Below are 27,897 nucleotides of genomic sequence, written 5' to 3' on the forward strand. Positions count from 1 at the left end.
ACCCATATCCATAAGCTATCTGCTCTGCTGCACTTGATGAATTAGTGTTGCTTAAGGATAATTTATGGAGCCTGTCCTTAGTAAGAAGATGGTTCCAAATAATTTATGAAGCCTGTCCTTAGTAAGAAGATGGTTCCAAATAAGTGTTAATGAGTTCAGTAGTATTGGTCCTGATTTTACGATTTTACTACATCTTTGCCATATGATTGATCCTTGTCGTCAATGACTTCGCGAGATAATTGATCTTTGTCATGAAGAATAATACAGTTATTAGTATAAAAGTAATTAAAATACGCATTTAGAAGGTTATAAATGTAAACATTCTCAAATAGAACATGAAATTGATGCTTGCATGGGCCAATGTTCCTTCATCAACATGGATAAAAGGCTTGTGGGTAAGAAGGTCGACTAGCTCATTGATCACTAGTCCTAGCGTATAGGAAGGTTAGATGTGTTTTGGACTTATCCTAAGATGGAGGAGCCTAGCAATTGGATCTGAACACCTAGTCCTTTGGGTAGGGCTACAGCCTCATCCATCTCTTATTTTATGGCTGAAGCTAGACTTAAGCCCACTTCTCATTTGGAAGCTCCTGATTACTCCCAAATTAAAAAATTTCCACTGAAAAATTATTTGGAACCATCTTCTTACTAAGGATGGGCTCCATAAATTATCCTTAAGCAACACTTATTGATCAACTGCAGCAGGGCAGATAGCTTATGGATATGGGATGAAAAATCATTTCGATATTACTTTTAGGTTCCAAGACTCATGATGCTGTGGTAATTGTCTCCGCGAAGGACATCACTTGGACAAAGTGGCAACTAAGATGATCATATGTCTTATTGCCACAAGAATGTGGTAAATTTGGAAAAAAAAGAACGAAGAATTTTTTTTTAGCAAAAAGACTACTCGACTAGGCAACTATTATAATGCACCTTGGCTCTCGTCCTCGAGAACTTTCAGCATCTTGGGAAGCCGAGTAGATCTATAGAGAATGATGGGAGATGAGCTAGATGGATCCCCCTCATGGCGGAGCATCTTAAGCTAAACTCTGATGCAACTTCCTCTACGAAATCTCGGGAGGTTGGTTTAGGTTTCATCATTTGCAACCATCAGGGTAACCCTATCATCTCGGGTGCTCTACTGGGGCTAGCCGACAATGCTCTTCATGCCGAAGCTTTAGCCTTCAAAGCTACACTGACTCAAGCTAAAGCGCATGGAGATGGATTCTGATCATTCAGCTAGACTGCAAGACTCTTATAAACATCCTTTAAGCAAAATCGAGCTTTCCCCGGAGATGGCATTATGTATTTTTGGATATTTTTAATTTATTGTATGATTTAAACATTAACTCCTTCTCTCACTATTCTAGAGAAGCTAACTATCTTATTTACTGGTTTGCAAACTTAGAAAAATCTCAATCCTTTTTTCCAGTTTGGGCTCGGACCTCACCAATTGGGATAGATGCTTTACTATATATGGATGCTTTAGGTATCCCCTTCAATACTTAGAGTAGCTTTGTGTCCTTTTTTTAGTTTAATGCATTAACCTTTCTAACCAAATATATATATTTCTCTTCTGGACATCAAAAGACATAAGAAATTATTTGGTCATTGGATTCCTGTTTCATTGTTGATATATCATATTGCTCTTGCTGGTAGATTCCAAATCTTTGACCTAAATAGTGTAGTTAGTATTTTGCTGAATTTATCATTGATTCATTCATAACCAAAGAGCTGGCTCTTCATTTGGCTGCCGATTTATAATAAGTCAAGTGTACCAACTTAAACTTTGAACCGGTGCATATTAGAATTTTTGGACTTCCATTGCTAGAGCAATATTGTTGATCTATTGGTAAAGGACAAGGGAGGAGGATCACGTGATTGACATGGGTTAGAGCACTGCATCAAGCCTGCTTTACTATTTGGCTGCGATTTTTCTCTTCTTCTTTTTTCCTCAGGCCGTCGGCAAACTCCTCCCCTCCTCACTCCTAGCAGCTAGCTAGTAGAGGAGGAGAGGCTTTCTACCTTACCTTCCTCTTTTTTCCTTTTTCTTCTCTTCTCATTCTAAAGGCTCCTCTTGATCTCATTTATCTTCCTCTTCTCCCTCGTTGCTAGCTCACTCTCCTTCTCCTCCAACTTCGCTCCATCCTCTCTCTTTGTCATGCTCTTTAGTGCTATTGTCGTTCTTCTATCACTATTTTTATCACCTTTTGCCCTCGTGTCTGACTCCTCCCCATCTATCTTGACCTTAGTTGGCTTCAATGGCCCCCTACCCTAATTGGCTCTCGAGTTCAACTTCTTCCGTCTTGGCTCAACCTTAGACGCCTTATCTCCTCCTCTATTGGTTTTTATTAAAATAAAATTTTGGTAGATCGCATTCAAATGTAGGAGGGGTCGCGTTCGAACGCCCTTGCGAACGCCTACATCAGGTTCGCAAATACAGAGAACGCATAATGCACGTTCAAATATGGTCATGCGAGTTCGAACGCCTGCATTGCGTTCGCACATATAGAGTACGCCTTTTGTGCGTTTGAACACGCTTGATCGCGTTCGAACACGATCGGCTGGAATTCTTTAGAATTAGGGTTACTTATTATTTCCAGCTCTATCGTTGGCAAGGTCTCTCATAACTTCTAATCACTCTCGTCTGTTGATTCCCCCCTATTCTTTGAGATCTCGACCACTTCTTCCCCTTCGTCTATATCCCTTAAACACATCCACTCTCCACCTTCATCTTCATACTCATCCATAATCCTAACATTCACTCCATCCGTCACCACTACCATCAACCGCGTTCTTTCATGTTTTCGTCCCAGTTATAGTTCGAATCTGCGAAGGGCGTACATACAAAAATGATAGATCAGTGAGTTATTTGATGAATATTTGATGAATATTTTTCTACGGTTATGCGGACTGATTCCAATAATAAATCCAGATCTTGAAGAAATCATTTCATAGCCTATCTTTTAGTACAATAACCCATCAATTTGGTCTTAGAGCTAGGTGAACCTCAGACCTCCATTAATGGTTGAAACAAGAAAGATGACATCAACAAAGAGACCAATAGAGAGCACACCGATAAGGGAAGATTCAACACACAATAACTCTAACCATGAGGCTGATTCCTTTGGAGCGACCACGGTAGGATCCAGTCAACCAACGTCCATGGGTGTGAATATGGGATTGGCGGATGAACTTAGGGGCATATTCCAAACCTTGCAGCATAGAGTTGATGCAATACAAAAGGATCACAATGATCTAAAGGAATATGTCATAAACCGATTGGTTTCATCATCTCCTCGATGAAAATCGGTACCTCAAAAAGGACCAGCGGTGGAACCACACCGATCTGATACCCCAAAGGTCCAAGTGCGATATATTAGTGCCAATGATCCCCTCTTACCTATGCCTACATATCATCCCCCACCTCCGATACAAAACCCAAGACCGGCGATGGTGGAACCCGAGAGGCGAGTGGCACCGATGCACTTCGTCGATGAGGAGGATTGATATTTTGAGGATGAGATTGATCCCTTCGGAGATAGTGATGGACGTGCTCAAGGATTTAGAGAAGGAGATCAACATGCATAAAGGTTCAAACCTTAACCAAGGATCTTTCGTGAATCCGACAATGCTATTCGGGGGAGAATCTCACACTTGGACTTTCCAAAATTCCAAGGCGGTGATCCAACAGATTGAGTACTTTAAGTTGAATAATACTTTGATTGTCAAGGGACAGCGGAGGATGCAAAGGTCCAGATGACAAGGTTTCACATTCAATGAACGGCATTGCATTTGTATAGATTAGTTATTCGTGGTGGAGGATTTAGCGGTTGGGGTAATTTTTGTAGGAGGATTATACGCAAATTTGGGACAGCGACATATAAAGATTTTGCTGCCACATTAAGCAAGATGGTTCAGAGGACGACCGTATTGGAGTACCAAGCAGAATTTGAAAGAGTTAGTAGTCATTGTGAGCCACCTTGACCCGAACCGACATTAATGAGCACATTTATTTTAGGGCTGCGAGAGGAGATACAGGCAGATGTTTGTGCTCTATGTCCTACCACTCTTGAGGAGGCCTTTGAGAAGGCCGTGAGGATGGAGCAAAAATATAAGGCTCTCAAGATGGCAGCAAAAATAAGTTGGGGCAACTGAGATGGGCGGTTTGCAAGCACAAGACCCGCCGTTCGAACTCTCACACCTGCCTAGGTGGAGGAGCGAAGAGCGAAGGGCCTTTGCTTTCGATGCGATGAACGTTTCACCCCCGATCATTGGTGTTCCAAACCGATCGTGGGGCTGCCTTGTGAGTATGATTTGGCCTATTTTCTTCAATTAGGACCAGTAGGAGATGAGCCTCAAACAAATTCAGGTACTAAAATTGAATTGCATTAGTTATTTATTTTTATTAAAATAAAATTTTTGTAGGTCACGTTTGAACGCTCTTGCGAACGCCTGCATCATGTTTGCAAATACAGAGAACACGTAATGCGCGTTTGAACGCGGTCGGGTGGGTTCGAACGCCTACATTGCGTTCGCACATAGAAAGTATGCCTTTTGTGCATTCGAATGCGATTGGGCGCGTTCGAACGCGATCGACGGGAATCCTCTAGAATTAGGGTTACCAAATTCAGAATGCTATTGGAATATTAAATTCTTACCTCTCTATCATCTATCTACCCTAATCTCCCTCCTCCCTTTTCACCATCCTTCCACCTTTATCATTGGTAAGGTTTCTCCTATCTTCTAATCCACTTAATTTCATAATTTTCTGACTAAAGAAAAATATTTAACGAATATTTTTCCACGATCGCACAGATTGATTGCAGTAATAAATCCAGATATTGAAGGAATCGTTTCGTAGCCTATCTTTTGGTACAAGAACCCATCAATTTGGTATCAAAGCCTATCAGTTGGTACCGTAGAACCCATCAGTTTCACCTCTTTCGTTCTTTGGCTACGTCCATCTTTCTTTTTCTTTGGTAGCATTTTGTTATTATTTGGGAGTTCTTGCCCAATTTCTTAAGAATTCTACAAGTTAATTTTAGGTCTTTTGCGCTTGTGTATTTGCTAGGATTGTGTTCCTTATTGATATCATATTTTCTTTTGTTGTAATGTTTATTATCATAAATAAGTGTAAAACTTGTCTTAAAAAGTTATTCCGTATTTTCTCTCTCAAGTTTTATTTTAAATCGTCTTTAAAATATGTGCCTATAAACTTTCTCCGGAAAAAAAAAACTCTTGGCAAAGCATTTATCCAAATTTCAACAATATTTTTTTGGAAAAGCTACTGCTAAGAGGGCTTAGATTTCTTGATGCATCGAAGACGAAAATTATTCGATCAGCCAATAAGAACACGTATCTTGCTTTAAAGCATAATTACAATTAGTAGCTTTGTATCGAATCATAGTGACATGTGACCACTAAAAGAAGATTTTATAACAAATTTTCAATTAATCTGCAGTGGATTCATTTCTTAGGGCTTCACTTGTTGGCCACATCAATTTCATATTCTATCTTAGAATTTTTGTATTTATAACCTTCCATGTGCTCATTTTAATTACTTTTATACCCTATAGATACTCTTGAACATATACTCCTCAAAGAATTGTTTTTTTTTTACTTTTTGCGTAGATATATAATTTATATGAATGCCCCCTATATGTATATATAATATTACTTTATGGTATTTTGTCACTTTTACTGTTACATATCTGGCATTGAACGTGATCATTTTAAGTCTTTATGTCCTTATACCTAAAGATAAGTTTAAAAAGTGTATAGATAGATTGGCAAGGCCTAATAGTAATAGTAGGTGGAGCCTCGTATTAGAAGTAAATAAAAAGAAAAGCCTTAAATTTATTATCGGTGTACGGAGAGGCCAACCATTTTTTAAAATCCTAACTATCCTCTCTCACTTCCTAATTATCTATTGCATCCCTTGATTTATTAATAGATAAAAATTCCTTTTAAATGAATAATCGGTTGATGCGATAGCTACAGTATGTTTGTCGAGTTAATTATAGTTACGGTTGGAGAATAGTAAAGCAGGCTTGATGGAGTGCTCTTACCCATGTCAATCACGTGATCCTCCTCCCTTGTCCTTTGCCAACCGATCAACAATATTCCTCTAGCAATGGAAGTCTAAAAATTCTAATATGCACTAGTTCAAAGTTCAAGTTGGTACACCTGACTTATTATAAATAGGCAGCCAAATAAAGAGCCTGCTCTTTGGTTATGAATGAATCAATGATAAATTCAGCAAAATACTAACTACACTATTTAGGTCAAAGATTTGGAATCTACCAGCAAGAGCGATATGATTATATCAACAATGAAACAAGAATCCAATGTCCAAATAATTTCTTATGTCTTTTGATGTCCAGAAGAGAAATATATATATATATATATATATATATATATATATTTGGTTAGAAAGGTTAATGCATTAAACTAAAAAAAGGACACAAAAGCTACTCTAAGTATTGAAGGGGATACCTAAAGCATCTATATATAGTAAAGCATCTATCCCAATTGGTGAGGTCCGAGCCCAATCTGACAAAAAGCATTGAGATTTTCCTAAGTTTGCTAACCAGTAAGTAAGATAGTTAGCTTCTCTAAAACAGTGAGAGAAGGAGTTGTTGCTTAAATCATAAATAAATTAAAAATATCCAAGTGCTGTCCTTCGCGGAGCCAATTACCACAGCATCATGAGTCTTGGAACCTAAAAGTGATATTGAAATGAATTTTAATCCCATATCCATAAACTATTTGCCCTGCTGTAGTTGATCAATAAGTGTTGCTTAAGGATAATTTATGGAGCCTGTCCTTAGTAAGAAGATGGTTCCAAATAATTTTTCAGTGGAAAATTTTTAATTTGGGAGTAATCAGGAGCTTCCAAATGATTTGCCAGTCTTCCCAAGGAGAAGTGGGCTTAAGTCTAGCTTCAGCCATAAAATAAGAGATGGATGAGGCCGTAGCCCTACCTAAAGGACTAGGTGTTCAGATCCAATTGCTAGGCTCCTCCATCTTAGGATAAGCCCAAAACACATCCTAACCTTCCTGTATGCTAGGACTAGTGATCAATGAGCCAATCGACCTTCTTACCCACAAGCCTTTTATCCATGTTGATGAAGGAACATTGGCCCATGCAAGTATCAATTTCAATTTTTACATTTATAACCTTCCAAGTGCTTATTTTAATTACTTTTATACTAATAACTGTATTATTCTTCATGACAAAGATCAATTATCTCGCGAAGTTATTGACGACAAGGATCAATCATACGACAAAGATATAGTAAAATAGTAAATTCAGGACCAATACTAATGAACTCATTAACACTTATTTGAAACCATCTTCTTACTAAGGACATGCTCCATAAATTATTTGGAACCATCTTCTTATTAAGGACAGGCTCCGTAAATTATCCTTAAGCAACACTTATTCATCAAGTGTAGCAGGGTGGATAGCTTATGGATATGGGTTGAAAAATCATTTTGATATCACTTTTAGGTTCCAAGACTCATGGTGCCATGGTAATTGGCTCCATGAAGGACAGCACTAAGACAAAGTGACAGCTAAGATGATCTGATGTCTTATTGCCACAAGAATGTGATCAATTTGGAAAGAAAAGAATGAAGAAATTTTTCAACAAAAAGACAACTTGACCAGCCAACTATTATATCGCACCTTGGCTCTCGCCCTCGAGAACTTTCAGCATCTTGGGAAGCCAAATAGATCTACTGAGAATGATGGGAGATGAGCTTGATGGATCCCCCTCATGGTAGAGCATCTTAAGCTAAACTCTGATGTGACTTCCTCTGCTAACTCTTAGTAGGTTGGTTTGGGTGACATCATTTGCAACCATCAAGGTAACCCTATCCTCTCGGGTATCCTCTTTCGGGGCTAGCCGACAATGCCCTTCATGTCGAAGCGTTAGCCTTCAAAGCTGTGCTGACTCAAGCTAAGGTGCTTGGAGATGGCATTCTGATCGTTGAGCCATACTGCAAGTCTTATCAACATCCTTTAAGCAAAATTGAGCTTTCCCTGGAGATGGCATTCTATATTTTTAGATATTTTTAATTTATTGTATGATTTAAACATTAACTCCTCCTCTCACTATTTTAAAGAAGCTAAATATCTTGCTTACTAGTTAGCAAACTTAGGGAAATCTCAATCCTTTTTGTCTTAGAGTTGCTTTGTGTCCTTTTCTGAGGTTAATGCAATAACCTTTATAACCAATATATATATATATATATATATATATATATATATATATATATACACACTAAATAAGTTCGTACACTGTGACTAGAATGATTATAATTAGAACAAAATGAGATTAGAAGAGTCTTTGTTACAAATCAGAACATGATATTCAGAAAGTGAAGATAAAACTAATGACAATAGAAAGTAACTAAAGATCGTCATAGTGGAGAACAACTGTTAAGGTCTATGTGACCTCAAACTAGTTCTTATGAAAATAACAAACACATAGTAGATACTAGGTTTCGTCACTTGAGAAGGAAACTAGATTTCAATCAAAATGAAATGTAGGGTCATTAATCCTTTATTTTCACTTCATTTTAGTTAACTGGTTAACAGGTTGAGACTTTTATTTTTTTTGCAAACTCGACCTGCTAAACCCCAAACAACGTAAAGACGTATTGATCTTGTATCCCATCATATCAAAGCTGTATTGAAAATTTTAAATTTTTTTCTTTTAATTTGGATACTCCTCTAATCGTATTCAATGTGTATTAAGATTGCATGGATATCTGATAGATATACAATGGATACCAATACGAGGAATAAGAAAAATATATGTGCTTTCGAACTGCTTGCAAATTATATTGTTAGTTTTGCTGGTTTAGGCATACTACTCTTTAGATTACATTATAGCCTTAGAGGTGACAATCAGGTATTTTGCTTATCTTAAATGTAATCATGTAATTGGTAAGCTAATGTAAGTGTGACATCATCAATTAATAGGAATTAACTTGCGTTCTGTCCATCTTAGTCATAGTTATTTGGTACTTCAACTCTATGATATGATTACTCTCCTAATTTTTGTCTCAAATTTATTAATGATTAGAGTAGTTCTTTTTTGCTTCTTTGTTAATACAGTTTGAAGATTGCACCTTCGAGTGACTCATCATCTTGCGTAGGGAAACACTCGAGAAGGAATCCAAGATTGAAGAGATAATCTACAAAGCAAAGGATGTTGTCCTTCCATGTAGCGGTGAAATGACATTCGTGGAACATCTTCGAGATCATGCATGGATCATCATCTTGAAGAACTTTTCCTGTAGACTAATTGCTTGGTTAGATGTTCAAAATGTAATGTTAGTTTCTAAGCAGTAATCATTTGTTTGGTAAACTAAAGATTGTATGTTATGTATGTATGTAAGTAGTTAATCCCCCCTTTGTATGTTGTTAGTATTTCTCTTCTGGACATCAAAAGACGTAAGAAACTATTTGGACATTGTATTCCTGTTTCATTGTTAAAATAATCTTATTGCTCTTGCTAGTAGATTCTAGATCTTTGACCTAAATAGTGTAGTTAGTATTTTTCTGAATTTATCATAGGTTCATTCATAACCAAAGAGCTAGCTCTTCATTTGGATGCCTATTTATAATAAGTCAGGTGTACCAACTTGAACTTTAAATCAATGCATGTTAGAATTTTTGGACTTCCATTGCTAGAGGAATATTGTTGATATGTTGGTAAAGGACAAGGGAGGAGGATGACGTGATTGACATAGGTAAAAGCATTGCATCAAGCTAGCTCTACTGTTTGGCTGCAATTTTTCTCTTCTTTTTTCCTCAAGCCGTTGGCAAAGTCCTCCCCTCCTCACTCCTAGCAGCTAGCTAGTAGAGGAGGAGAGGCTTTCTACCTTACCTTCCTCTTTTTTCCTTTTTCTTGTCTTCTCATTCTAAAGGCTCCTCTTGATCTCATTTACTTTCCTCTTCTCCCTCGTTGCGAGCTCACCCTCCTTCTCCTCCAACTTCGCTCCATCCTCTCTCTTTGTCATGCTCTTTAGCACTATTGTCATCCTTCTATCACTATTTTTATCACCTTTTGCCCTTGTGTCTAACTCCTCCCCACCCGTCTTGACCTTAGTTGGCTTCAATGGCCCCCTACCCTAATTGGCTCTCGAGTTCAATTCCTTCCTTCTTAGCTCAACCTTAGACGCCTCATCTCCTCCTCTATTGGTGACAGCTTCGCTCCTTCTCATTGTGGTCATGGGTGTTTCACCTTTTTCGTTCTTCGGTTACGTCCATTTTTTTTTTATATTTTCTTTGGAAGCATTTTGTTGTTATTTGGGAGTTCTTGCGCGATTTCTCAAGAATTCTGCAAGTTAATTTTGGTCTTTTGCGCTCGTGTATTTGCTAGGGTTTTGTTCTTTATTGATATCATATTTTCTTTTGTTGTAATGTTTGTTATCATAAATAAGTGTAAAACTTGTGTCATGAAGTTAAGCAGAATATCCCAAGATAACATTATTATTATGCTTTGTCGAAGCCATAGCTAACTAATTACTAATTACTTGTTTACTCTCCTCTAAACCTACCTGCTATACATGGATTCTTTTATATAGGCATGAATCCTATCCTAATCCTAACCTAATCCTAATCCTGATTAGTACTCTACGAATATGCATGGCATTTCTTTTTCTTTTAATCCAATTACAATTAATTCTATAAAGATGAACTCATTAAATATATTATAATAAAACAAATTTTTGCATAATTGTCTCCAAAACTTTCAAAATATTATAAACATTTCTTGATAAAAACCACTATATTTTTTAAAATATCAAAACTACCACTAAATTCTTTTGACTCTTTCGGAATAACAATTATGGTATTAATATTCCTAACATATCATTATTAAAATTAATAAATATATATATAAATACCTAAAATTTCCTCCCTTTTTAAGTCAAAGAGTATGAAATATCTGTTAATAATTTTATCTTCCATAAAATAAGATATATAAACACCAAATGGTATTGCATATAATATTGGATAGATTAAACTAATTTTAATAATTTATGTAGGGACAAGAAAGTCTTTTTGGATCAAAATTAGGTAGTTTAATAATTTTACACGTATAAAGTTAACTAATATATTTGATTGTCTTTAGTTAAGAAAATTAACATTTATGCAGGGTTCTAACAATAAATACTCATATGCTATGGTGCAACTAAGAATAAAAGGGACGCATCTAATGAATTTTAGTTAATTATAAATTGTTAGTTAAAATATTGAATTTTAGTAGTTTTTCTTAAAAGGGATACATCTAATGATATAAAATCCTCAATATATATTTTATTACAGTAAGGAAAAACTTAATTTCTATGAAAACAAAATTATTCATTTAAAAATAATCTCCCAATTCACCAATGACTAATTTCATGGTCATTAGTTGAAAATAAAGTAGAGATATATATAAGTTAATAGAAATGTGTAATTTATAAAATGGATACCAAAACCTTACCTCTCTCATACTCATTTGAAGTGAAAATTTGCACAAAAAAATTTAATTATGTTCTACCAATTTTCCCACTCGCCTAGACGGCACGCGCGGCGTACGCGACAAGTCAGGTGGGGCCCGTCACGCACAGATACTCTCCTGTACACATATAATCATGACATCATCAAATAAAATCTGCTAACCTATCCATGATCACATAATCCATCACCAGATAAATTATACTATTAACCAAATAAAATTGTTAACATATGAATATCCCCGTCCACAATAATATATATTAAACTACTACATAATCTGGCAGAACCCACACAGGCTACAACAAACCATTAAGATACAACTAAAATGACTAATACAAGAGTACGCCATGATTCAACCTGTATCATACAGATCATCGTCTAATACAAAAGAGTACAAATATCAAATACTAGTACAACTCAATTTTTATATAAAATATCATCTATACTGTCTCGCATGTATATCTTATCTCATCTTTGCTCTAAAATATCTCATGGCGATATCACATACCATAATATCTGTGAGAGTTAAAAAGAAAGAAATAAAGAGAGTCACGAGCAGAAGGCTCAGTGAATAGATCTTACCCCGAATTAGTGATGCCAAACAGAGAGTAAATCATGTACTAGATAATATGAATCAGCAAGAATATCATGTCATGAATAAGTATATGAATATATCTTCAATAATATATAAATGAAAAGTAGATAATATGTTAGAACTGATAAAAGTATATAATCCTCGACAATGAGTAAACAGATCTCCGTGTTATACTATCATCACAACTCTCTCTCAAATATAACACATGATGCATGCCGACCATGACCATGCTATGATATCAAATGCAACCATATATGATGCATATTGATCACTAGATAATCAGGTAACCAAATAATAATTAAATCATATGTATTTCTCAACATCACAATCATCACCGACATCTCGGTATAATATCATCATACTAGACCATCGTGTACAGTCAACACCCGGTACCCGGTCTTAACATCATGCTCGAAGGCTCTGAGCATACTTTGCCATCCACAAGGAGTATCTCAAATATAACTATACCCTGCCATCCACTAAGGGTATCAACATCCATCTAGATCGGGCACCCACATAGTTGATAGAAACCTTGTGAGGATAACTCGGCACATATGCCCTAGCAAACGGCATGTGTCCAATTGTCTGTGCGCACAGACTCAACTGACCTCGGACATGGGCCACGAGATATCGCATATTAGCGACCATAATCATCACTCCAGGCACTCCTAACCCTGGCGCCTACTCGGGTATCCTCACGCTTTCTATCAACTATCCTATCAATTATATTTCATATTTTTCTTCTAAATGTCAAATCATATGTATATATCTAGTATGATAATGAGTCAATGCACAATAGGAATTTAGGTAGTAAGGAAGTCAAGAAGAAAATAATGCAATGCAGTCTCTGACTATATATCTAACACATGTATACTCCTGCTAGTCTGTCACATATACACTCATACTAGAAATCACTCCGACACAAAATTATAATGGTATAATCATCTCTAATTATCTCTATTTATCATCATCATACTCATATCCAAGATCAGCCTAATTCTATGCATGATAAAAATATGCTCGACTGTAATCATCTCTAGATAAAGTCATATAATCATGTTGGAGGCTAAAATATACATGTACATAATATATAATATAATCTAATTTGAGAAAGGCGTCTAGGGGATAAGACTACTCACACTTGATCAGAAGATGCAAACCACGTATCCCTCACATCCGCCAATCAACTGAGTGACACTCATCACTAGTAAGGTCCACGAGGTCTCAAATAAGGGGTTCGAGATCTGAATATATTTAAGTAGTATGATGTTAGTCGTTTATCTAATTAGAATTAATTCAATTAAAAATAAAGGTTTATTAGGTTTAGAATTACTTATTTTTATTTTTTATTACATAACTAGATCTATATTATAGATACGATTCAAATACTATAATTATACCAGTTAACCACAGCTGGTTGGCTGTAGCGACGTGAGGGGGTGCGTGGCACCCCTCTACGCTGTGCCCCATTGCATAGACACGAGGCCAGCCACGCTATGGCCGGCCACGTGGTGCCCATACAAATTGTTTTTTAAGAATAGGTTGTTACATTTCCAATACTTTTTTTTAGGTTGTTACAAGTCCAAAATGAAGATTGCCCCAAATCTATGCAGGGCACTCCCAAGGTAACCCCTTCTATAAAGGTATCTTAGTCAGGATCCCTTTCGATGTTGTATTCTCCTTAAAGAGTTTTCCATCTCTTACTTTTTTTTATGCTCTGGTGTTTATGAATGCTAACTTAGTTCTCTCGAGAGAATTGGATGTCACACGGACCAAAAAGGAGGGTATTTTCCTTATTTTTTGATAATTAGTTTCAGAGCGAGACAATCATTGAGAGTAATATGTCTAAAATTGTCGACGTCAATAATGCTCTAGCCAATCCTACGTGTGTCCAAGGTTTTCCTTAAGCACTCCAAAGTGGTCATCTGAAGAAGGGCTTTCGTGGGTTACTTGATTCTCTTGAACTTAACCTCATAACAATGTTTGAAGTTTGCTAGGGCTTGGTCGCCGTCTTCTTCCCCTCGCGTGAGGGGTTCTTCTCGCCGACCTTCTCTCCTTTCGCTCATCTAGCCGGCACGCTAAGGGAGGGGAGAGGCTTTCTCCCGCAAGGCTTTTCTCTTCCCTCCATCTTTTCTTTTTGTGTTTCCACTCCTTTCTCCCCCTCCTCGCCGGGTTAGGGTTTAGCCGAAGAAGTGGGTGGTGGTGCTGAGCCATATAGGTTAGGCTTGTCACCTCCTCCTACTCTGGACCTCCTCCTCGTCTAACTTCCCCGATCTCTTGCTCTGCGTTCTCCTCGCCCCATTTGTCAGAATCTCACTCCGCACTCTCCTTGCCCCATCTTTATCGGAATCTCACTTTGCCCTCTCTTCGCTCCCCCTTCGTCAGAATTTCATACTTAGTAGCGCAACCTCCATTCCAATCATCCCCCCTCCAGTCTCTACTAATGGAAATTCTTGGCCCATGCTGTGGTTTCTATGGCCCATGATCCATCTCCGCTGTTGCCCTCGTGCCGTGGTGGTCGTTGCCGCCTCTGGCTTGTCGGAGCTCCAAGCTGCGACCTAGTCAGCCTCCCTCTGCCATCGCCATCCCTTGCCCCACCTCGCCTCACCCCTTGCCAGGCCTCCTCTGTTGTAGCTGCTATTGGTGGTGGACCTGCCATGGCAATCATTGGGTGGTTGCATTGCCGTCGTGTTAGGGTCCGCTGTCGAGTAGGGTTCCATTAGAGGCGGAATTTTGTATGATATTTTAATCGGAGTTTGTTCAGTTGGTTTAGCCAGCCTTCTCTGTGCGTGTTGGATCTATTTTGACCTGTGAAAGTCATAGGACACCGACCTTTTGTTGAGAAGCGCTCTAAGTCAAAGTTTCTTGCAGCTATTTCTCCTATGCAGGGCAATCTTGGTAGGCCAAGAGAGAGGCTTGCTCTAAGGCCAATGTCCTATCCCCTCTCTTTTTTCTGCATGAGTACTTGTATGTTATATATTGATACTCTGGATTAATTGTTGGTCAGTCTATATTTTAGCCAAGAGTGGAGCTTAGTTCTAGATGTAATCCTATCTCCCATTCTTATATTTTGTATCATGTTGTAACTACTATTTGAAGCTTAATGAATCATCTATCTACATATATTTCTCAAAAAAAAATTGAAAGAACTCACGTGCATCGAGAACATGAAGGCTATTACGAAAGCATCCATGTCTCTATAGATGCTTCAAAGCTCAAATCTTTGAGTTTAGGACTGCACTTATGCGTCGATGTGAAATCTATTACAGACAGCAACCACCTAGAAAAAGCGTGGGCTAAAGTATTGATGAACTCAAAACTTGAGCTGTCCTCCCTAAAAATGCAGTAGCACATAGTGATAATTCAATGAGAAGCACACCAAAGATGTGAATAATTGAGCCCAAACGCTTCAAAGGTGCAAGAGACCTAAGAAAGTTGGGATTTTCTTTCGGGACTGGTACTTTCAAATAGAACATAGGCTTGAAGATGAGGATGATCAAATCTAGGTTGCAACCATGTACTTCTAGGACGATGCTAGGCTATGGTGGCATCAATGTTATGTGGAAGTCGAGGAGGGTCTTTACATTATCTAATCTTGAGAGGACTTGAACTGAGAGTTGAAAACTCTGTTCTACCCTACAAATGTAGAGTTCCTCGTGAGGATCTACGAAAATTGAAACAAATAAAAACATTCAAAGACTACATCAAAGAGTTCACCCATTTAATGTTGTTAATATTCAACATGATGAAGGACAATTACAGTTTCTACTTCATCAATAATCGGACAAGGCAAGAAGAACCTAAATGTTGCCCCACCATCACTGAACAACCGGCAAAGTACAAGCAAAGCAATAACTCCTCAAAGATGAAGCCTTCAAAGCAAGACTAAATTAATGCCGGGGGAGATTGGACGAGCAGTAGCAGAGAATCTTCCTGGAACAGTGACATGAGTTTGTCACAAACTAAGGGTAAAATAATTTTCTATGTACTACGCAGTGCAGATTACTAAGAAGAGGAAGAAGTGTTGTGTAGGTCAATAAAAGCTAGGATGAGGTTGATAACAAACTAAAGCTAGGTGCCATCCAACTCATTAACGCTATCAAAGGGGAAACCCATAGCGTCTAGCCTTTGAATAAGCATATCATCTAATGACAAGTTCATAAACAAAATCACATATAAGTTTCTGACCGATAAAAATCTTAGAGATATCTAAATATCCAAGAAAGGAAACCTACTTATCTTAATTTGGATGAATGTTTCTCGAATGGAATCCACACATATAAGCCTCGTAGCTTAGTGATTCTCATATTCATTTGTCTAGTATGGAACAAAACTAATAATTGAATTTACATTATTTATTTAGCATATTTACTGTATTTAAGTAAATGAGTCATTCACAATGCAAACTAGCTTAATCGGAAATTCTTTCAAGACATAATTACTAGGATGAGACGACACCTCATTCTCTTGATATCTTTCTTTAATTTTTATAAATATTTCCGTACCCAATTACCTTGAAAGAGAGGCAAAGGAGAAAACAATTTCTTCTAGCCTTTTCAGACTTATTAGCTCAATCTTTTGAGGGGTAAAATGAACAACGAACTTTTTTTTAACTTTCTTGCAAGTTTCTTGAAAGGTTTAAGTGCACGATGAAAGTGGAGGTCATTGCAACTTCTCCTTGCATAGTTAATGTCCTCCACCTTGTAAGGAGCATCTTTGAACTTCCTCAAATATCGTTCCATCTTAGTCTTGGCCTTGTGCTTGCACTTCTCTGCAGCCTTGATCAATAGATGAAATTGGGAAGGATGATGGTCACTTGATCTTGTAGCACAGTTAAGATGCCATTGTCGAGGTAGGAGAATCCCTCTTTAAGTAGGCTACTCATGATGGTAGAAGGCAACCATCTCTAAGGTCTAGGGTGAAAGGCTGGTCGACGGGGTTAGAGGTGACATAACCATGGAAGGAAGGAATAAGGAGAAGGAGAGGAGAATATTTGTGGAAGAAACTCAATTCATTAGATAACCACAATAAGGTTGCCTTTCCATATATTTAAAAGCTAACCTAACAAGCAAAATAAACAAAAGATAACCTTAGAAACAATGCATTCTTGCCGAGCGCATTTGAATGGAGTTGGGCGCGTTCGAACGGCAAAACACGTTCTCCACATCTGCCAACGTATGCAGGCGTTTGAACGTGACTTTCCCACATTTCAAATGGGCAAATCATGTTCTTTGCATTTGCGAACGTATGTAGGCGTTTGAACGAGACTTCCCCACATTCGAACAGAACAACCAAAATCCTTATTCTTGGAAAACAAAAGTGGTTCAGTTCGAAAGAACTAGGTCCAACCGTAGTCGTATTATATTATATATCGTTCTTCTTCCTCTATGCCTTTACCTTCTATTATTCCTCCTAAAAGTGGTAACAATAATAAGCTATTGCTTGCCTGACTTCAAATGAGGAGAACTTATTTATTTATTTATTTTGTGGGGGGGGATCACTAAGCTTCAAGCATATTATAATTATTTTATAAGTGAGGATAAAATAGATACTTTAGCATGGTTAAAGACAAATGAGATGAGATTTCTAATTATTGCTATCAAGGCCAATAATATATTGATCTTTCCTATGTCTACTTTACCTTTTAGAATCTACTTTCAATACAAGTAGGAAGTTGATTGATCAACGTAGATCATGTTAGGGAAAAGAAATAATTGAAGTGCTGATGTGCCTACAAGATTGGTATGTTGCCAAATCTAAATCCCAAGTGGATGACCATTTTAGAATAAAAAAATATGGGATATGAGTTTCTAAATCTCAATGACTAATGTAATTTTACTTTAGTTATTACAATTAATGAATGAATTATGTAAATGATAGATAGGTGGGTAGGTGCTAACCTAGTTGGGATGTGCTCATTCTACAGTGATGCAAAAAAACCCTCATATTTTTTGTGTAACTATTTATTTAATTATGAAAATATTTCTATTTACTCATTTGTTTAACTATTTATTTTTTATAATTACTCATTTATTTCCAATTACTTTATTTCTATTTTTTTTTTACTTCATTTATTTTTTGGTTAAGAGTTGTCGTGTGCAAATTTGGATGAATAATAGTAATGGCAAAATATATGGTGTTTTTGATAAACCTCTTAAAAAAAACTAAAGTCAGCAGAATTGATATTTGGTTAACCCTCATCCGACGATTAAAAATTTAGAATCACTGATCTGATGGTTAGAATCAATCTTCATGCTTATATATAGAAGTGAATAGTGATAAGGGATTTAGCCATTTAGGGTTTAGTGGTTTACTACTTGTTTGCTCGGCTGTTCGGGGCCTCCTACCTCCGGTCTTAGGCCAACGTGATTTCTTGCTCAAAAGTCGGATCTCAGTTCTATAATTCCATGGAGCATGAGAGCCTAGGAGCATTGCTCACCATCTTTGGTTAGAATCATTTTTTTTTTTTACTCCTTCATTTCCTCATATATGGCTCTTTTTTTTTGCCACTAGATGAAGCACCGCTCACTAGCCAGGCAGCCACCAGCCCATTGCATGGAGGCCCCTCAGTGAAGCACCCCTCACCGACTAAGCAGTCATGTAGCCACCAAATAGAGCAAAAGTCGGTTCCCCACTTATCCCGTCACTTCCACACCATACAAGAGGTTGGTACGCCAGCTGTCACATTTAAAGTTCTATCTCTCTCTCTCCTCTGCATCTACCTCTTTCTCTTCGTGTTCTTTTCTTCTTCTTTTTCCACAGAAGTTAGAACCTTAGCTAATTGCTACCCTAAGAGAAGCAACCATGGCTTCGTCCTCCACTGGGTCGCCAGTAGAGATGCTGCTTCACGGCGACCTCGACCTCTAGATCTTGGAGGCTCACTGCCTCCGAAACATGGACATGCTTTTCAAGCACCTTTGTCATTGCTTTGCCCTTTGCGGATGCCCTAGAGCTCCTAAATTCCCTCTCGATACTGAGTCCCTGCCCGCCCGACCCAGCCCGTTCTCTCACGGTTCGACAAGTAGTAACGAGCTAGACTATTCTAGCCCAACCCAACCTAGACATGTTGGCTAACACAGTGGCTAGCCTAAACCCGGCCCGCCCAATGATCAAGTCTATCGTGTTCTTATCCAAGACATTAATAATTATGCCAACTCCTTGAATAACTTTTTTATTCTAGAATATAACTCCTTATTCTAAAATATAACTCATTATTCCGGAATAACGACTAAATACTATAATATCTTCATTCTAGAATACAACGATATTTATCAAATTTATATTTTATACAACGTACTAACTCAATTACTAATTGATATATATTCAATCAACCTACTTTTTTTTAAAATTAAATAGTATTTATAATAATTTCATAAAAAATATATATTTTCCATCTCTTTGTTACTTTATATTATATTAAAAGTAATTATTACAAACTTATTCTAAAATATAAGTGAACACAGTAGTAATTTTTTCTAAAATAAAGCCCTAATTTTTAGTAATAACAAACATGAAGATCTATCCTAGAATTTACAGTAAATTTGGCCAATAGTATAACCGACTTGAGTGCACATTCGCCCTTTAGGGAAGAAGCCGACAGGTCTGATCTCAATTCTGTCACGAGATGGAGGCGATTCGCATCGTCTCGTGGCAATTCCCGGCGAGTACTTCGCCTAGGAGGATTCGCCGCCCGGCAACTTCTCGTGTCGTGCCAATGGCAGCGGTGGCGGCGATGTCGGAATTGGGAGGCAGTCGTATGTTCGTGTTCGGGACGGGATTCGTCGGCCGATACGTATCGGAGCGCTTGATCCAAGAGGGATGGTAACACCTCTTCCTCTTGATCGGTTCCAATCTTGTTACTGATGATTTCTCATGCGTAAGATTTGTGATTTAAAGCAATCGATGTTTGACTATTAGGGAAGTCTCTGGGACCTGCACTAGCGCTGCGAAGAAGAAAGAACTCGAGGATATGGGAGTTGGTGCTTTCGTCTTTGATGCAAGAAATAGCAAGTAGGCCTTTCTTGGGTTTTCGTTGAATCTACTTTGAATAGTTACATTAACAATTATTTTGCATAAAATTGAGTTAGTTTAGTGTGCAGTTGTGCTGCTAAAAGGAAGTAGCTTTCTTTCAAACTTTAGGGTAACAAGGAGGTTTGATATTTCCTGATCTTATCTCAAATAAGTGCAGCGGGTATACCAAAAGACCAGAACATGATCTTAGTTTTCTCCTAAAACTAGGAATGGAAACTGAAGCATGTTTCGTTTGGTCTGAGGTGATTTGCATCAAGGCTATGGAACTGAAACATTAATGATTTAAGGTAGATTTTTCAAATATTAAAAAAGTTTCTGGTTTTTTTTCTTCCCTGAATTTTATAATTAAAACAAAATGTATTCCAACTTTATTCTTTACATTCTTTAACATTGTCTATTTCATTTTCTCATATGACATGTTCTTTGTATCTATTTCATGCAATTCAATGCACTTAAAATTTCTGAACAATAGGTAGTTACATGTACTAGAGTGCAAGTGTGCAATACATTGTAACTCTTTGGACTTCCATTACTGTACTAACTTGGACTGGTCAATAGGTGAGTATTCTGAACTTTGTTCTGTGAATTATCTTTTTTCTAACAGAACTTATTCCCTTCTGATTTTGGCTGCTGCAATTAGCGCTCGGTGCTCAATGCTCTGTGCTTGCTGACTTGAATCTTTGATGTAACTTGATCTAATTTGTCAATCAGCAACTGTGCCTAATGTGTTCTACACATCAATAAGATACATATCTTGTATGTTTATGCTCATTGACTGCTTTATTTTCAGTTCAAGTCTTGTCATTAACTTTAATCTTAGTAACTTTTCTTTTATCTTGTACTATTTGTATTTTGTATTTTTGACTCTCTAGGCTGACAGACCTCCACGCTTTGCAACATGCGACTCATTTGCTCATTTCCATCCCAACTATGGCTGTAATTGGTGATCCTGTATGTTAACTTTTACCCCAAACATGTTCTTATCTTTGGAATGCTTTTTGTTTTTCAATAGCGCTTGCTTCTAAATGCCATTTTAGTGAATGGCCATAAGCATGGTGATCTCTAATTTCTTTTTTGCAGTTGCTCTTTCTATATGAGGACTTGGAAAGTACATTGAGACAGGGAAATCTTCAATGGCTATGCTACCTATCCTCAACAAGTAGGATTACATCTAACTACCCTGCCATATTTTTGAGGACTTTGCATTAGATTGTTTTGTAAACAAGGTTGTGCGGAACAAAGCAGAAAGTCCATTCTAATATTTCATGGCAGGTGTTTATGGAGATTGTGGAGGTGCCTGGGTTGATGAGGAGTAAGAATATATGTTGTGCTGAAAATTCATTATTAACTTTCTAATGATGCATATTTAGAAATGCAGCTTGGTGTGATTTCATTTGTCCATCTTTTGTGCAGCTACCCTGTGAACCCGAAAAGAGCATCTGCAAAGTTAAGATATACAGCAGAAAAAGGGTGGCTTCAATTAGCGAATCAGCTTGGTCTTTCTGCTTACATATTTCGACTAGGAGGGATATATGGTCCTGGAAGAAGGTTTGCATCTTATAACCTGGCAATCTCTTCCCCGATTTTTTTTCTCTTATTTAAAAATTGGTTATAAGTTACTCCTTCAGTCCCAGAGACCAGGTCAATGAGCCAAGGATATAAGGTAGATATTTTTGGCAAATAGCAAGGTGTGTCTCTTAATTGTGCTTGATCCCTGCATACCAACATACACTTGTGGTACATTGCATACCCATGCTTCTTCTACAGATTTCTTCCAATATGCCTCGCCACATATTTATAGCCTTGAAAATGACTCCATTGTGACATACAAGGGCTGCTATTAAGTATAAATGGGCTTTGATGTTATTACCAACTGACTGGAGTATTGGACTAATTGAACTACTTCTCTGGATATCCTTTCAATTGTGTGGGCACTTGCTAGCTTGCTGTGAAGTTTCTTGTTCTATGAGTCTATGAGATGGAGGTTCTTGCATTGCTGCTAGTCGCCGTTTATGTTTTACTTTATCTTGCAAGTTTCTGTAATGACTCAATAATGATTCAGTATCATTGTTCCAGTGCTCTGGACACCATCATTAGAAGGAAATCCTTGTCAGAAGGGCAGACGATGAGAGAGTCCAGGTATTACACAGCACGGATCCATGTTGCGGACATCTATCGGGCAATTAAGGCTAGCATGAATGCTCCACTTTCAAGGTGTGTTCCATGTTTTTATAACCAGACTTCTCTCATCTTTATACCCCTCTGGACATGCTCCTATAGGAAAACAATTTCTACATTCTAGTGGGCTTCTTTTATTCTTTATTGTCGTTCAGGGAGGAATAGTTCAGAAAAAATGTACATGGTTTGCTAATAACATTATTGTTTCTTTTAGGAAAGTATACAATGTCGTGGATGATGATCCAGCCCCTCGAGCTGAGGTGTTTGCTTTCGCTCAGACCTTGATAGAGAGAAAGTATCCTGACATGATAAGAAACTTAAGAGTTGCTGCTTTACCTGATACAAGATCAACATCTGAAAATACCAGTGGTGAGAAGCGCGTGTCCAATGCACGTTTAAAAGATGAACTTGGTGTTACATTGCTATATCCAACGTATAGGTCTGGTCTACATAGTATTATTGGTATGTGGTCACCTGATTCTCCTTAGCCTTAAAGATGTTCTTTGAATCAGGCTTCACAATCCTTTTTTATCCTATATAACACCAGTCAATAATAACAGTGGAGATTTTATAATTAAATTCATTAGCTTGTCAAATCTGGTGAGCAGTTTCCTGTCCTTGGCTCTCTCTTCATCCTCGTCTCCCTCTCTTTTTTGCTGGTTCTCTCTATCTATACCGCTGTTTTTTAATTTGTCTCCCTAATTACGAGAAGTAAAAGAAGAGCAAAGAAGTGCACAACTTTATTCTCTCTAACTATTTATCTCCTTACTGCTGCAGACGTTTCCTTGATTAAGAAGAATTGAAGAAAGCTAGCTAGAATCAATGAAATATCACTCTTAACGCCCCTATCTTGCTTGGGAGACCTTTAAACCAATATATATATCAGGAATTAAATAACATTTGCCTGAAAGCTAGCTAGAAACGACCAATTAATTAAAATTAGTGAACAGGAACTTAGCAGTTCATGAAAAGAAATAAAGACTGCACTTATACTCAACTAGATGATGCATGCCTGAAATGTAATATTTTACAAACTATAATTATCCAAGATAATTTGCAAATTATGTACATATATATACAGATCGAATCTGTCTGAATTGTAACAGTGAATTAATTCCTGACCAACAAAAGATCGTGTATTCATAGAAAATCTTGATCAACAAATTAATATACATATAACAGAACATCTCAATTAAGGGGCTTTCAGATCCACCAACTTGTATTATATCTACAAAATATACAACAAATTAAACAATGGGCAAACTATATACATTCGTCCTCCAGATTAAAGAATTAAACCATGGATCAGGCTATACAAAGCCATGCAGCGGAGTTGCCACCCTACTAAACTTATCTCCCCCATGCTTCGAACCATCGGAATTACGCTCGTGGAAGCACGAGCATTGCATCAATAACGCAGACGCCTCCATCGGCCTCAAACCATCAGCCGAGACGAACGGATGCTCCAACAGCATCTCAGCCGTCCATCGCCTCTCCGGCTCGTTCTCCAGACACCTCCTCAGGAAATCCTTCCCCTCCTCCGACACCGCCTCCGGTATCTCCGCCGACAGATCCCCGCGTCCAATCCGAAACAACATGGCGGGCAGCTCCATGTTGCCCGGGAGCTTCCGCGCCGGCTCCCCGGTCAGCATCTCGACGACGGTGCACCCGAGCGACCAAATATCCGCTGGCTTCTCGTACTCGTTGCGCTTCACGCCCTCGGGGGCCACGTAGAGCGGGGTGCCTCTGATCAAGATGCCATGCGACCTCTCTCCGGACCTCTTCGCCAGCCCGAAGTCGGTTATCTTCACCTCGTCGGAGCTCCACACCAAGACGTTATGCGGCTTGATGTCGCAGTGCACGTAGCCCTTGCGGTGTATATGCGCCAAACCCTTGAGTAGGGATAGGGTGAAGCGTCTCACTTGGCTCTCCGAGAAGGCGTCTGAGCCGGCGGACTTCATGCAGTCGTAGAGACTTCCAGAAGGAGCGTATTCCAGGAAAATGCTGTAGGCCTCCTCGCCGAATTCGTCGACGGCGTGATCGTCGCCGAAGCAGCGAACGATTTCAGAGCAGCCGTCGAGATATTCCAAGATTTGCTTCTCGCGCTTCAGCACGGAGGATGAATCAGAAGATGTCGAGGACTTCATGGCCATCAACTTGACAGGAACCAAGTCCCCGTCGCCGCCGTCGTCGTCGTCAACGATCATTGCCAAGCTGACGGTTGAAGTGCTTCCACTCCCCAGCATTGCACCTCTCTTCCATTTTCTCGAAACCATTGCTAACTACCAACTAACTCTTCTCTCCTCCAGTCTTTTACTAGCATCAAATCCTAATCCGAATTCCACTCTTATTGGACGGATGTCCGCGTCGTATTCTTTTTTCCGCGTATTTGCATGCTTTTGCCGTTATCCGATGGTAATGTAACTAAATTTTCTTCACAAATAATAAGAGATAAGTAATAAAATCGTTATGCACATAAAATCTCCGCCGTTGGAAATCTACTTCTCGCTTGATTCGATTTTATTAATTGACATGGAAATCTAACTTCCTACTGCCACTCGGAAAGCTAGAAGGACGACAATAGTGCTAAAGAGCATGACAAAGAGAGAGGATGGAGCGAAGTTGGAGGAGAAGGAGGGTGAGCAGGCAACGAGGGAGAAGAGGAAGGTAAATGAAATCAAGAGGAGCCTTTAGAATGAGAAGACAAGAAAAAGGTATGAATGAACTTATGATAAATTCAGCAAAATACTAAATACACTATTTAGGTCAAAGATCTAGAATCTACTAACAAGAGCAATAAGATTATTTTAACAATGAAACAGAAATACAATGTCCAAATAATTTTTTACGTCTTTTGATGTCCAGAGGAGAAATACTGACAACATACAAAGGGCGGATTAACTAGTTACATACATACATAACATACAATCTTTAGTTTGCCAAATAAATGATTACTGCCTAGAAACTAACATTACATTTTGAACATCTAACCATGCAATTAGTCTACAGGAAAAGTTCTTCAAGATGATGATCCATGCATGATCTCGAAGATGTTCCATGAATGTCATTTCACTGCTACATGGAAGGACAACATCCTTTGCTTTGTAGATTATCTCTTCAATCTTGGATTCCTTCTCGAGTGTTTCCCTACGCAAGATGATGAGTCACTCAAAGGTGCAATCTTCAAACTGTATTAATAAAAAAGCAAAAAAGAACTACTCTAATCATTAATAAATTTGAGACATGAATTAGGAGAGTAACCATATCATAGAGTTGAAGTACCAAATAACTATGACTAAGATGGACATAACACAAGTTAATTTCTATTAATTGATGATGTCACACTTACATTAGCTTACCAATTACATGATTACATTTAAGATAAGCAAAATACGCGATTGTCACCTCTAAGGCTATAATGTAATCTAAAGAGTAGTATGCCTAAACTAGCAAAATTTACAATATAATTTGCAAGCAGTTCGAAAGCACATATATTTTTCTTATTCCCCGTATTGGTATCCATCGTATATCTATCATATATCCATGCAATCTTAATACACATTGAATACAACTAAAGGAGTATCCAAATTAAAAGAAAAAAATTTAAAATTTTCAATACAGCTTTGATATGATGGGATACAAGATCAATACGTTTTTACGTTGTTTGGGGTTTAGCAGGTCGAGTTTGCAAAAAAAATAAATGTCTCAACCCGTTAACCACTAAAATGAAGTGAAAATAAAGGGTTAATGACCCTACATTTCGTTTTGATTAAAATCTAGTTTCCTTCTCACGTGATGAAACCTAGTATCTACTATGTGTTTGTTATTTTCATAAGCACTAGTTTGAGGTCACATAGACCATAACAATTGTTCTCCACTATGATGATCTTTAGTTACTTTCTATTGTCATTAGTTTTATCTTCACTTTCTTAATATCATGTTCTGATTTGTTGCAAAGACTCTTCTAATCTCATTTTGTTCTAATTCTAATCATTCTAGTCACAGTGTATGAACTTATTTTGTGTGTGTGTGTGTGTGTATATATATATATAGGTTATAAAGGTTATTGTATTAACCTCAGAAAAGGACACAAAGCAACTCTAAGACAAAAAGGATTGAGATTTCCCTAAGTTTGCTAACCAGTAAGCAAGATAGTTAGCTTCTCTAAAATAGTGAGAGGAGGAGTTAATATTTAAATCATACAATAAATTAAAAATATCTAAAAATATAGAATGCCATCTCTAGGGAAAGCTCGATTTTGCTTAAAGGATGTTGATAAGAGTCTTGCAGTCTGGCTCAACGATCAGAATGCCATCTCCATGCACTTTAGCTTGAGTCAGCACAGCTTTGAAGGCTAAAGCTTCGACTTGAAGGGCATTGTCGGCTAGCCCCAGAAGAGCACCCGAGAGGATAGGGTTACCCTGATGGTTGCAAATGATGTAACCCAAACCAACCTACTGAGAGTTAGTAGAGGAAGTCACATCAGAGTTTAGCTTCAGATGCTCCGCCATGAGGGGGATCCATCAAGCTCATCTCCCATCATTCTCGGTAGATCTATTCGGCTTCCCAAGATGCTGAAAGTTCTCGAGGGCGAGAGCCAAGGTGCGATATAATAGTTGGCTAGTTGAGTAGTCTTTTTGTTGAAAAATTTCTTCATTCTTTTCTTTCCAAATTGATCACATTCTTGTGGCAATAAGACATCTGATCATCTTAGCTGCCACTTTGTCCAAGTGCTGTCCTTTGTGGAGCCAATTATCACGGCACCATGAGTCTTGGAACCTAAAAGTGATATCGAAATGATTTTTCAACCCATATCCATAAGCTATCCGCCCTGCTGCACTTGATGAATAAGTGTTGCTTAAGGATAATTTATGGAGCCTGTCCTTAGTAAGAAGATGGTTCCAAATAATTTATGAAGCCTGTCCTTAGTAAGAAGATGGTTCCAAATAAGTGTTAATGAGTTCAATAGTATTGGTCCTGATTTTACTATTTTACTACATCTTTGCCATATGATTGATCCTTGTCGTCAATGACTTCGTGAGATAATTGATCTTTTTCATGAAGAATAATACAGTTATTAGTATAAAAGTAATTAAAATACGCATTTAGAAGGTTATAAATGTAAAAATTCTCAAATAGAACATGAAATTGATGCTTGCATGGGCCAATGTTCCTTCATCAACATGGATAAAAGGCTTGTGGGTAAGAAGGTCGACTAGCTCATTGATCACTTGTAACACCCGTAAAAAAAAAAATAAAATAAAAAAAAATAAAATAAAAAAAAATAAAAATAAAAAAATAATAAAAAAAAATTAAGCGCACGCGCTTGGCGCGTGCGCTGACTCCTTCTTCCCTCTCCCCCAGCTCTCGCAGTTAGTTGTGAGAGGTGGGAGAGAAGGGCGCCGGAGTGGAGTTAACTCCACTCCGTTGCCCTCTCCACCCTTTTTCAAAATCTTCTCTTCTTCGCTTTTCCCCTACTCTCTCTTTCTCTCTCGAGCCGTCGAAGTTTCCGTCATGGGCAGCGAGTCACCGGAGCGCCGGCAGCCAACCAAAACCCCTCACCTCGATC

At 37.9% G+C, this 27,897-nt stretch overlaps 2 protein-coding genes across 2 annotated transcripts; one reads left to right on the forward strand and one right to left on the reverse strand.

Annotated features, from left to right (window-relative positions):
* Positions 1-19,676: 19,676 nt before the first annotated feature.
* LOC140782733 (uncharacterized) lies at positions 19,677-22,924 on the forward strand. Its single transcript, XM_073129465.1, has 8 exons — positions 19,677-19,940; positions 20,037-20,129; positions 21,023-21,101; positions 21,231-21,309; positions 21,423-21,462; positions 21,564-21,698; positions 22,227-22,364; positions 22,543-22,924. The coding sequence occupies exons 1-8, from the start codon at positions 19,744-19,746 to the stop codon at positions 22,814-22,816; spliced, it is 1,035 nt and encodes a 344-aa protein (XP_072985566.1). The 5' UTR covers positions 19,677-19,743; the 3' UTR covers positions 22,817-22,924.
* Positions 22,925-23,638: 714 nt separating this feature from the next.
* LOC140781432 (mitogen-activated protein kinase kinase kinase 20-like) lies at positions 23,639-24,604 on the reverse strand. Its single transcript, XM_073127386.1, has one exon. The coding sequence runs from the start codon at positions 24,602-24,604 to the stop codon at positions 23,639-23,641; it is 966 nt and encodes a 321-aa protein (XP_072983487.1).
* Positions 24,605-27,897: the final 3,293 nt, after the last annotated feature.

Source organism: Typha latifolia, chromosome 2 (genome assembly GCF_019914945.1).
Source record: "Typha latifolia isolate L0001 chromosome 2, TyphaL0001v2, whole genome shotgun sequence".
Classification (NCBI taxonomy): domain Eukaryota; kingdom Viridiplantae; phylum Streptophyta; class Magnoliopsida; order Poales; family Typhaceae; genus Typha; species Typha latifolia.